This window comes from Etheostoma cragini, chromosome 7 (genome assembly GCF_013103735.1).
Source record: "Etheostoma cragini isolate CJK2018 chromosome 7, CSU_Ecrag_1.0, whole genome shotgun sequence".
Classification (NCBI taxonomy): Eukaryota; Metazoa; Chordata; class Actinopteri; order Perciformes; family Percidae; genus Etheostoma; species Etheostoma cragini.
In genome coordinates, this window is record NC_048413.1 from 27,142,535 (window position 1) to 27,154,628 (window position 12,094).

The 12,094-nt window shown below is 45.3% G+C and overlaps 2 protein-coding genes across 2 annotated transcripts in view; both read left to right on the top strand.

The window, feature by feature from the left end:
* Window positions 1-12,094, top strand: part of tpk2 (thiamin pyrophosphokinase 2) — a 34,151-nt gene that overhangs the window by 19,237 nt on the left and 2,820 nt on the right. The window lies entirely within an intron of this gene.
* tpx2 (TPX2 microtubule nucleation factor) overlaps window positions 259-12,094 on the top strand; it is a 12,895-nt gene continuing 1,059 nt past the window's right edge. Inside the window, exons 1-16 of the mRNA XM_034875828.1 lie at window positions 259-378; window positions 657-804; window positions 2,354-2,482; window positions 3,232-3,361; window positions 3,852-3,914; window positions 4,186-4,299; window positions 4,901-5,010; window positions 5,162-5,310; window positions 6,405-6,576; window positions 6,661-6,799; window positions 7,258-7,480; window positions 8,370-8,465; window positions 9,232-9,405; window positions 10,137-10,283; window positions 10,395-10,503; window positions 11,414-11,580. Coding sequence (XP_034731719.1) covers window positions 274-378; window positions 657-804; window positions 2,354-2,482; window positions 3,232-3,361; window positions 3,852-3,914; window positions 4,186-4,299; window positions 4,901-5,010; window positions 5,162-5,310; window positions 6,405-6,576; window positions 6,661-6,799; window positions 7,258-7,480; window positions 8,370-8,465; window positions 9,232-9,405; window positions 10,137-10,283; window positions 10,395-10,503; window positions 11,414-11,580 — 2,175 coding nt within the window. The 5' untranslated portion in view covers window positions 259-273. The remainder of the gene's footprint in view (window positions 379-656; window positions 805-2,353; window positions 2,483-3,231; window positions 3,362-3,851; window positions 3,915-4,185; window positions 4,300-4,900; window positions 5,011-5,161; window positions 5,311-6,404; window positions 6,577-6,660; window positions 6,800-7,257; window positions 7,481-8,369; window positions 8,466-9,231; window positions 9,406-10,136; window positions 10,284-10,394; window positions 10,504-11,413; window positions 11,581-12,094) is intronic.

Below are 12,094 nucleotides of genomic sequence, written 5' to 3' on the forward strand. Positions count from 1 at the left end.
TAAAGTTCAGGTCTGAGTCCATGACTACACCAAGATTTCTGGCTTTGTCTGTTGTTTTTAACATTGTTGTTTGAAGCTAAGCCTTTTTGTTTTGTTTTTGTTTTTTTCCAATCGATACTCAGATTAACTATCACGTCTGTCTTTACACTCCGATACTGTAGGGGGCAGTCGTGGGTTGCAGTGTGCACCCGGTTGTGACCCGCCCATTGATGGTTGGGCTCCACCAATCAACACACAGAAGACGGAGAAGAATAGCCAATACGCTGCGAACCGATGACGTATGACGATCACGACGTTAGCCATTGGCTGGTTCAAAAGGAAGACGATTTGAGCGCTAACGGCTTGTTCATTTGTGTTGCTCTGGGAACAGACGTTTCGGTAAGAATTTCGACAATATTTCTCTATTTTAGTAGTACGTTGGTGATTGATTCCCTATTTTCCAAGTTTACTAATGCCGTAGCAACATTGCCGTAGCAATACTTGCCGTTAAATGATAGCTTTACGTTAACGTCACGTTAACGTGAAATGGCAGCTTAACGTTCGCTAGCTACATGAAGAAAATACCAGTCGAGTCTCAGCAGTTTAACGGTGGTTTTTAAACTACATTTGATGAGTTTCTAACTCAGGATTTGGCGTGTTTGTGGTTCCTTGTGTAGGTGAGCTGTCAAGTTACACGTTTTCAGACCATGGAAGGAAGCGAGTCCGGGGACAAGTCTCATCTCTACGAGTTTGACGCCCCGTCCCACGTAGTGGACCTCGTAACGTTACAACTGGAGAATGCCGAAAGCGAAGACAGCTGGTTCGGTAAGTCTATCGCTACCGACGAGATCTTCCATTTAGACTGGTATTTAGTTCATGTTGACGTGTAAACATTAGGGGTTACGTTTGCTTATTTAGCCTGGCAGCGGAATGCATGGGCTCGGGACAAATTACATGGTGCTTGTGTTGTTGTTGTTGTTGTTGTTTTTGTAATAGTTAGTAAGTTATTCTCCAAAACAAAGTGGTTGTTTAAAAAGAGAGAACCATTTAACATGCAGGAAGTGAGTGAGTTTGCTAAGGCCCACACACACACACACACAGCCTGGGGGTCGCTGTTGGAGGGCTTTTGCGATTTTTAATTTAATTAAACTTATTTAATTTGCACGATTTGTTGATCCCCAGTGGGGGAAATTACAATTTAAACTCTGTGCTATTATCGCTACACACAGGCCTAAAAGTACACACTTGTTCAGGACCTGTTCATGCCCAAATAGAGAGAGGTCAGAGCGGGGGTACGGTGCCTTGCTCAAGAGCATCTCTCCAGCCACCAGTCCACACTCCGTACTTTGGTCTGCAGGGGGACTTGAACCAGCGACCCTCCGGTTCCCGACCCATCTCCCTAGCTACAGACTGAGCTACTGCCACCTGTTTATTATCTGTTTTCTAATGCATACTTTATTAATCTTGCAAAAAGTACAATGTTTTCACTCTGTAAATCTGGCCTGTGTGTAATAAACGGTGGAATGAATTATACATGTCCAATTGTGACACATGTAAAGGGTTCAAAATGTAGAAAAACGTAGCGCTCCACCAAAGCAAACGACTGCTGTAGTGCTTGTTGATGTCATTGCTGTCACATGATCGTAACATCATTGACTTTAGGAAAGATGTTGCCTTCATTAAGCTTTAAAAAAACAGTCCAAATCAACACTGAATACAACACTAAGGGAAGTTTCCCTTCATACGTTTCCTGTTTAACTTTGTTTTGTGTTCTGAAAAGTCAGAGTTTACTTGCGTGCAAAGTAATAGTTTTTGCAAAGCCCTAGTTTGACCTTCTTTACTTGTCTGAAGGGGGTCTTACAGTTTAGACATACGAGGGATGGGGGGGGCATAATGTCTCTGGATGAAAGGCCACAAGCCAACAAATGTTTGTATAATTCTTCAGATGCACATTTAATTTATTAGGGACGTTAACCAGCACTCTGCGTTACACAAAGCTGTAAAACTCAGAGTACTTTTTTAGCTCCACAAAATGTGCGATTTGTTTTCATTACAGTTGAGATTTCACAGCTTTTTGAAAATATGAGCATGTCAAATGCCATGGCGAGCGTGACTTTAAACCCAAATTGGGCAGCCTCGGATTAGAGGAACCAGTATTTAGTTTGAATTGGGGAATATTCTGGTACAGGATATAAAATCTCTTCTGGCAACACATGTTATTTTAACATCTTATTTTCTAATTACACATCACACCTTTTGTCAGGCAAAATGCATCCAACCTTTTCTTATTCCACGAACTAACATGAAATAACTTGTAAAAGTCCATCTTGTTGATCTTTGACTGTCTTTTTATTTTTTTATTAATGTGCAACAGAACAACAGAGCAGTGGAGCCGGCGGCCATCTTAGAAGTCCGAGGCCTACCCAGTCCTTCAGGAGGAGCCATGCGTCCAACCTGCCTCGAGCCATAGTAGCCCCGCAAGGCAAGACACCCGGGGACTCTGGTTGGTGCTCATTCTATCTTACCTAATAAAGATTTCTTATTTAAAGAAACCCTTAGTTACTCAGGGGATTAGAGTATCCAATATTCCCCACTTTAGTCCTAAGGCGGGTCTGAACGTGGTTTTTCTTCTTCTGTCGATAGCAAAGGTAGTCAACCTGGATTCAGTGGTTAACAATGGCTTCCAATAGGCCCCTAATGGGTCATTAAGTCGGGTATAAGTGGAAGGGTTCATTTGCAAAGACATAAATTAAAATGCATGAATTAAGAAACTCGAGGTAGATTTAGATTCCCCGGGTTGTTTTTTGTTAAATCAAAACTTGTTTTTGCAAATGAACCCTTCAACCATGTAGGTGAGCCACCTTCAGACTGACTTCTTCATCACCTTTTACTTTTTTGTTACCTTTTACTTTAGTTTTATTTGATTTATTTTACCTTTATTTAACCAGAAAGAAAAACTCATTGAGATTAAAAATCTCTTTTCCAAGAGTGTCCTGGCCAAGATAAGCAGCAGCAGCACAGACGACAAGGTTGCAGACATATAACAAATAACATATATATATCATGAACATAAAACACTAGTTATTAGTTAAATGTTGACTAATAACTGGTTTTGATGCATTGGATCCTTTATGTCTAAACAGTACAAGGACTATTTAAAGCTCTCTCTGGTCCTCTAGATGAGTCTGTAGTGTTCTGTTATTCAGTGAATAATCCTCATGACGTGAACACATGGACTCTTAAATATTTCAGCCGGTCCTGGGACGTCCACGTCTCCACCGCCAAACATAGTCACCTCCTGGGGGGGTGGGTCTCCTGCTCGGACTGGTGCACGGCAGAAGACTCGGACCGCCGCCGCGCAACTCCCTGCCCAACCACGCAGGTAAAGTCCTTGAGATCAATGCTCTTGAACACGTTTTAAAAAAAATGGCAGCCGCGTTGTCCATTCTGCTACGTTGACTTGCATGGGAATGGCCTTTCTCTCTCATTTCCACGGTCTTACCTGGTGATTCTGTCACATGGTGTAATGCAACAGATTCCCCACAAAGTCCACAAGCAGTGTGTCCTCTTGTGTCCCTGTTATACTGTCTGTCCTGTGTGCAAACATGGATGTTTCTAGTGCCTTTGCAATTGAGATTACCACTTTAAATATGCATATCCAGTTAAGTCGAAGTAATGTTTTCAGCTTTTAGAGATATTTGTGTAAGTTGTCTTAGTTTGTGTGAAAAATATTCTTCCAGCCTCTAAAGGGTTTAGACCATAGCGAGAGTCTAATTTAAGGTGCTATATAGTTGTGTAGCTTGACATGTGCAGGACCAAGTGTTTTTTAAGAATAAAGTGCACCTTTTTCTCATTAATTTATTCATTTTTAGGGTTTCCAAGCGTAAAGAGATGGCCAACGGTCCAGCCTCGCCACCGCCGAAGAAATCCAAAAAGTAAGTGTCAACTTAGTCATCACACAGCAGCTCAGGCACTCAGTCAATGCAGCGGAGCACTCTTTGGTGCTTTTAATCACCCCAATTTGGCATGGATTGATTTTAACTTGACTCTGTCGGTTGCAAAAAAGCCACTGAATGGACAAAGTCCAGAATCAACATTTTCTTTTTACACTCTCACAAAACACTTGTGCATAAGAGGTCCGTCAAAGCTGTCACTTTGTTACCTTTTTTTGTTTTTGAAGTTTACAGCTGTGGTTCTTTCTTCCAGAACTCCTCCTGCTGCCCGAAAATCCAGCAGTGTCCTCCGCAGCAAGAGGCAGTCATATGCCAGGAATGCCCCCAAGACCCAGGCGGTGGCAGCTCCCACTACTTCCAACTCAGAGTGAGTCTTCTACTACTACTACTACTACTACTACTACTACTACTACTACTACTACTACTACGGCAACCAGTGTGACTCAGCCTCCTCCTGGAACCCCTGTCTTGGGATTACATAGTCAAAACCCTGAAGGGACTGACTGGGAGATCTGCTAATGGATGCAGGCACCTCTCCAAAACACATGTCTCGCTCATTGTTTTGAACATCGCAGTTGAAATGCATATCCAGATGTATACGGGATATATCTTTATATAATATGCCATGGCACTGGAGATTGGCTCTTCAGGAGCAATCAAGTTTAAGTGGTGTGAGTACACCATTTTAATGGCTGTAAAATTGATAAAGTGAGTCACTGCGGGGCTTGATTTGAGGTTGCTTTATGTTTCTGCGGAGGCTGTAAGCCGAGCTTTCTCCATAGCCCGTGTGTATCGGTCTCTTTAAGGTAATAGCAGGGCGTGTGCGTGTGCGTGTGCGTGTGCGTGTGTGGAGAGATGGTGGTTCCCTTTGGAACGAGTACCGACGCTAGAGGGATTTCTCCAAGTTAACGAGTGAGATGGAAAAGCAGGTTTAAAGCTGTATTTTTATTTATTGTGTTTTTTAACAGGCCAAATAGCTCTGAAGGCCAGGAGCTGGAGCGCATCCGGCTCCTCCAGAGCGAGGTAGCGCTGCATCGCAGAAGGAACGAGGCCAGCTACAAAGCTGCTCTGGCTGGCAGTGAGTCCCCATTTCTCACTTTATGTGGCTGAAACCAGACTGCAGCCTCTTATTTATATATATATTTAAATGTGCTGGCTAACCAGCGGGTTGTTACAGCTCATACCAAAGATGTGAAAGTTGGGCTTCAGGTTGACTTTAAACCTTTCAGATCCACCACCAAAGAAGATGTTGCTGTCGGGGACTGTGCCTAAAGAATTCAACTTCAACACAAGCAGCCGCACAAAGGCGCCCGCGTCCTCCAGTGATGCCCAAAAGGAAGTGGACTTTATCCTTCAGCTCCGCAAGCCCTCCTCCCACGTAAGCACGACATAATGATAACTCGCTTTTTATTGAGTTGACGAGCAACCTGGACGTCCCAGGAGTCCAACCTGGAGCCCTAATGGTTCACGTAAGACCTGTTAGATGTCAGTGGATCCTCTAAATGCAGCAGGCAGCTTCCCCTGAACGTCTTCAGCATGCAGTAGTTTTAATAATGTGGAGTAATGCGTCCTGTCTGTTGGCTCTGTGGCTGAGTTGTGTGATTTAGAGCCCGCTTGAAAGGCTGTAATCATGTTTCCTTGGTTACCATGCCACTTTCACATGTTGGTGCGCGTCGGCACACGGGTCCACTACATGCCAAAACCTACGGAGAGTGACAGAAAAGACCGCGTAACTGTATGACTCAAAAAAGTTGTCCTGTTTTTATATATTTCATACGGTCAACCAGTAAAACACGTCCTGTTCTGTAGACTTAGTGCTTACTTTTCCTCATTCATGTTGGACCGGTTGGAATAAACGTTAATTAATTAAATAATAAAACGTTGTAATTCGTTATAAATCTCAAAGTGTTTTCCCCTAACTTTTGTCATTTTAAATGTTTAAAATATCTATATTAATATCAATATATTCATGATTTGATATCTTGTCTATCGTGCAACCCGACTCTTCGCTTGGCCGTACGTATGAAACTCAAACGTCCGTGTTAGCCGGCCAGGGAACGTAGCAGGCCTGGCTCTGACGTCCTAAACCTTCGCTTTTGTAAACTCTGAAGCGGGCAACCCCCCCCCCCCAGCCTGGCGTTAGGCCATTAAAGGCAATAGGAAAAGACTGTATCACAACCAGTGCCGTCAATGCACAATTACTTGCATAACACTTAGTGGCGGTCTGTTGCAGCGTGGCTAGGCGGTGGGTCACAGCCTTGTTACGGCAGGGAAAACCCTGAAATACACACTACGTGTTGTTTAAAATGTCCTGCTGGCTGCTTTAAAACTTTAATCCGCTGTTTAGTTGTAACCATCAACATGGAGCCGAGAGGAAAGGAATTCAAGACATCCAAAGTTACACATGGACAACTTGACTCACAAGAAACCTACACTTCATTTTAACAGTTGATCCCCTCTTTTATTTTCTAGGCAAAGGGTTTGAGAGGCGCCACAGTGCCGAAACCCTTCAACCTGTCGACGGGTACCAAGAGGGAGGCGGAGGATCCGGCTGCCTACGTGCCCATGGCTCAGCAGATAGAGCGCTACCTGAAGCAGACCCCGGAGCGCTACCACCTGCGCAGCCGCAAGAGTCGAGATGGAGGTGTGCACGGTGTCTGGTTAACGATGGATGGATAGAGGTGCCGTAGGGGGTTTAAAATCCAAAATGGGTTGTTTTTATTCACAGGGCCGTCGGCGGTGAAGGGTGACAAGCTGAAGCTCACGCAGCCTCACACGCCACAGCTGATGACCCGCCAGAGGAGCCGGCCCACCACCGTGAAGAGCAGCGCCGAACTGGAGGAGGAAGAAGCAGAAAGACTTCACAAGTAAGAAGCTTTTTACTGTGGGGTGTTATAGGAAAGTTACAGAACCCTGGTGATGGATGAAGAGGGTGAGGTGTCTTAAACAGGGGTTGGTGCATAGGCTGTAGAACTGAGCCAAAACATCTGGATATATGAATACAAGTTAGAAGCCCCGCCCCTTCCATGTCAGCAGATGGGACATGGGCCAAGCAAGAAATCAGAAGTACCGTACACCTTACAGCTTTTTCCCAGAGACGGTTTCTGTCATTTTAGATTTTTATTTCACTTGTCAGGAGTCGGTGTTTAAATGTCTTGATTGACAGCCCGAAGCGACCTTTTGAACGGTCTGTCGAGTGTATGGGCGGGACTTTGATACTCTACCATTACAAGATGGCGGTGCCTGTATCCGGGAGAGTTTGGCTTCCTCTTTGTACAGCAGTAGGAAGAGGAATAATATTTACAGTCTACGGTTTCAATCCCAGGTTTAAGTTCAACGCCCTGGAGCTGAACAAGAAGATTCTGGAGGGCGCCGAGTGCCTGAAGAAGCCGGCAGCGAAGGCGCCCACCGTACCCGAAGGCTTCGAGCTGCAGATTGATAAAAGGATCCACGAGAGACAGGCGACCAAGAAGCCTCAGGAAGGGGACGAGAAGCCGCACACCTTCAAAGCCCAGGAGCTGCCCAGAAAGATCCTGGAAGGAGTGGTGGTGAGTTCAAAGCCTCATGGGACTCTTGGAAGGGTATTTCCATGTGACTGTAGTGTACAGTAAGGGTGCAAAAAGCAAGTTTTATTGTGACATAATATATTCTTTTGGATGATGATATAATTGGTGATATCGCAAAGTCTGCCACAACAATTCAGTTGAGTGGCCTTGGATCGTGTAGAGACGACATCATGCCCATTTAACAGTCCGTTACATTCATATCAACTCAGAAAAAGCATGCTTTGGCAATTTTATTACAGAGCTCTTCCAGACATTTAAACATGATAAACACATGTTATTCATTTAAACACACACACACACTACAGATCAACATACACACAAGCAACAAAGAATGTGATGTAGAGATGCAGAAACCCTCAGATGGGCTTAATCTGGGCACCTAACACATACCCTACGGTTAAGAGAAGAGGGGATTAACATCTCACGCGATAGGATTGGTAAAGCGGGTCCATATGAAGCGGTTTACTCGTTGACACAGTGGGCCGGGTTTGACTCTTTGGCCCTTTGTGGCATGTCAGTCCTTCCTTCCCCCTTTCTCCCCTTTAATTTCTTCAGCTGCCCTGTCAATAAAGGCCTAAGAATTACAAAAGCATTAAATATTAAAGGTAAAAAACTGATGGTAAAACTAACCACATCACTGATATGGAAGTTGAGATGTTCGACGGATACAAGGCCTGAGCTTCTCATACTGATGACGTTGGTAACTATTCTTCTTAATAAAAGTGTAAAGTTCAAAGTATGGGCACATCTTAAAGATATGCATGGACATTTTAGCTTTGAATTAATTTGAATTCAGATCAATTTATCAAATGGCCCCGGCTCAGTGTACAGCTGCAGCGCTAGGAAACGAAGGACTTCCTTCTCCCTACAGGGATTACCGGAGAAGAAGGTTCTGAACCCGACTGTGCCGGAGTCTCCGGCGTTCCTCCTGAAGAAGAGGGTTCGTCTGGACGCCAAGGTGGAGGAGGTAAGAGCTCCTCCCTTCGTCTTTTCCCCTGCACTCGCTTTACAAACACAGCAGTAACCGGGGCACGGGGGGGGGGCGTCACTCGGTCCCTCCAGTCTTTATTATTTTATTATTTCTGGTTCAGAAACCGCTACAGCGGCGTGGGGAGGGGCAGCGAGAAGCATGCACAGACCCAGAACTAGTCATAGCCCGGTTGAGGTGTATGCTGGGAGTGACATCACACACACACAGTGTTGTCATTAGCTCCGGCCCGGTGGAGAACACGTTAAGGCTGTCTGGTTCTGTGTGTAAAAACCTCAAATCTGATCAGGTTTGGCTAATTTTAGCTCCCTGCATTTTGATAGGAGGAGTAAGAGGTTCATTTTCACATCCCCACATAAAACCAAGCCACGTGGACCTGACGGATTTAAACAAAAACCTTTTTTAATTACTGATACATATTTAGTCCTTTTCAGTAATTTAGTAGCTTGGTTTGGAAGGATGAGGTTCCAGTCTCCTACTGGGGGAAGTCCACAGTCCCACTCTGGCCCTCAGGTGCTGAGGATCTAACATCTGTGGGCCTCTATAATCCATGTCACCCACCCCTGGTCTACAAGGGGGACTAGACAACAGAATAAGGGACCACCACTGTCAAATTCTAAGTAAGGGGAGGGGGGGGGGGATTGCCTTAACCCAAAATATGATCGTTTTTAAACTACAAGTAACGTGTGATCTTTGCCTTGAGGTAACCCCCCCCCCCCCCCCCCCCCCCCCCCTCTTTTTCCAGGTGAAGCAGCCCTTGCCCATCAAGGCCCCCCCGGTGCCTCATTTCGGGCTCCCGTTCCAGCCCCAGCTGCAGGAGAACCACCACGTGGAGGTCTGCCCGTTCTCCTTCGAGGAGCGGGAGCGAGAGAGGAGGGCTCTGAAGGAAAAGAGGCTGGCGGAGAAGAGAAACGAAGAGGTGGGGTTTCTAACAGAACCGGTGTCCCTGTAGCAGCGGTCTGGGGACCCGGGACCCCTTAACCTACTACATGTGGTGTATAAAATGCAGTTGCATGTTAAACTAGACCTGCAGTAACATGTAGGACGGCCTGAAGCCTTTATTTCAACCCCTTACGTTCTATGTGTAGCCCTGGAACTGTAGGCATGGTTTTAGAAACCTTTTCTTCTTCAAAGCTACATGTGGGACCACGTGTGGACACGTTAGAGTCTACTTACCTAAAGGCTGCTCTGCTTGGCCATGTGAAGAGGGAAAAAAGTTGTTAAATTATCAGATTTTACATTGACTCTTTTGCCGTGCTGGAAGGAAAAAACTCACTTTTGTGAAACTTAAAAAAAAAAAAAAAAAGTAACTACCTCCATTAAATGTTTACTTAATCTATATTTCCTATAAAATGAATTCCCTTCCTCTTGTTCTCCTTCTCCAGGTTCCACTCTTCATTGATTTTTAGAAATAATTTTCTAAGTGTGGCTACGTTGGTGCCTACTTTACCTGAAGGCTGCTCCGCCTGTCGTGTTGGATTCATGTTTAATAAAAAAGTATTGAGTTATTTATCAAATTTTACGTTGACTTTCTTTGCAGTGGTGGAAGGAAAAAATCACTCAAGTTAAAAACAACAAAGCAACTGCATTAAAAATATATTATTACTATATTTGCTATAAATTGAAATCCTTCCTCTGGTCCTCCTCCAGGTTCCGGTCTTTAAGGCCCAGCCGCTGCCGGACTTCGACACGGTGGTCCTCCCCGAGAAGAAGAAGCTGGAGCCCACCAAGCCGGAGCCCTTCAAACTGCTGCTGGATGAGCGCGGCGCTGTGAAGAGCAGCCGCTGGGAGCAGATGGTACGACCCAGACGCCCCCCCCCCCCACCCCCGCGCTCATAACCTCAACCAACTCCACCTTGTTTGAACCTAAACGCGACCCCTGTACTTTACTTATTTTTTTATTTGCAGGTTAAAGAAGAGCAGAAACGGGAGGAAGGGCCGACGTTTAAAGCCAGGCCCAACACGGTCACCCATAAAGAGCCGTTCCAGCCCAAAAAGGAGCCCCGGGCCCCCGTGGGTAAGCTGCACCCCCCCCATCACTGACCCCCACCGGGGGAGTCTGACATCATGACGGGTTTTTGATCTGTTCTGATATACTTTTTAACATGGCTAATCAAAAAGAAATGTCAAGTCTGACAGCGCAGACCCACAGCAGTTCCAGTTACCAGTTTATTTCCCCACACACACACACACACACACACACACACACACACACACACACACACACACACTCTATAATGGCACAAAGCATTATATACTCCAACCGCTCCGACCTCCAGACGAGTGTTGTCTTCTGCTCCGAGGCTGAAGCGTTAAAGGTCCCATGGCATGAAAATGTCACTTTGAGTATGTTTAACATGAGTTCCCCCAGCCTGCCTATGACCTCATAAGGGGCAAGTTTTCTCTGATCTGATTTGGCCCCCAATGAGAGAGAGTCAAGGCCACACCCCCACCCTCCACTTTGACGTCCCCAAAAGGGAACTTTGTCAAAATCTGTTTCATCTAAAAGAAACACTATTGCTTGTATACCTTAAATTTTATTGCTGCAAAATGGAACAAACTGACCATCACACATACTTGGCGCCTGTGTATCGATACAGTAATGCCCCTAAAAATGTCCCAATACTATGCTGTATTGGTAGTTTTATTCATTCCCCACTCCTATAACCAATCTGGAGGCAGGTAGACCTCTAGGTCCTGCATGGCGACGGGGCTCACGTGTTTAGAAAGCTTCGGTTTCCGTCACGTAGACGTTAGAGCTCAAAGAAAACGAGGACCTAGTAAAGTACGAGTAATGTTTCTTTTTGTCAAAAGGATTTTATGAAATGATTATCGAGACAAAGCGTGGTTCAGGATCCGATGTGGAAGTCTCTCTTTGTAAAGTGTGAGCGCCGTGCGGCCCCTCTAAGTACTGCCTTGCTCCACAGCGGTGGAGGCCTTCGAGCTGTCGACGGAGCGGCGGGCGCGCGAGCGCCACGAGTTTGAGCAGCTGGCCAATGAGAAGGAGGCGCTGAGGATGCGCATGGAGGAGCAGCAGAGGCAAGAGGAGGAGCAGAGGCAGAAGGAGGAGATCGCCCGGCTGCGCCAAGAACAGGTGACCGCACGACTCACCGCAGAGGGACGCTACGTTGGCTCTGAGCCGAAGGAGACCGCGGCCACGCGACGCGGTTCTTATTTGGTTTACATAAAAGATTAAAATGGGAAGTTGCATTGATGTAGAAGGAAGACAGGCAGATAAAATGGCAGATCTACACACACACATACATACACACACTCACGCCCCATTAGGGCCCAATAACCATTTAGTGGAAACCCATCCTTTGTTGACCAATAAGGTCGCTCTACACAGGCAGAACCACGTCTTTACCATCTAGCCCCGCAGGATCATGGGACTTTGTAGTGGAAGTAGTAGTAGTAGTAGTAGTAATAATTTCATTTTATTTATAATGCACTTTTCATCAATAAATCTCAAAGTGCTACAGGTAAAAAAGAAAACAAAAGAATAAAAAAATAAAGCTTTTCTTAGAAGAGGATAAAAAACATCTAAAGGGACCAAAAGCTTTGCTAAAAAGAGTTTTAAGGCCTTTCTAAAAAAAAAAAAAAAAAAA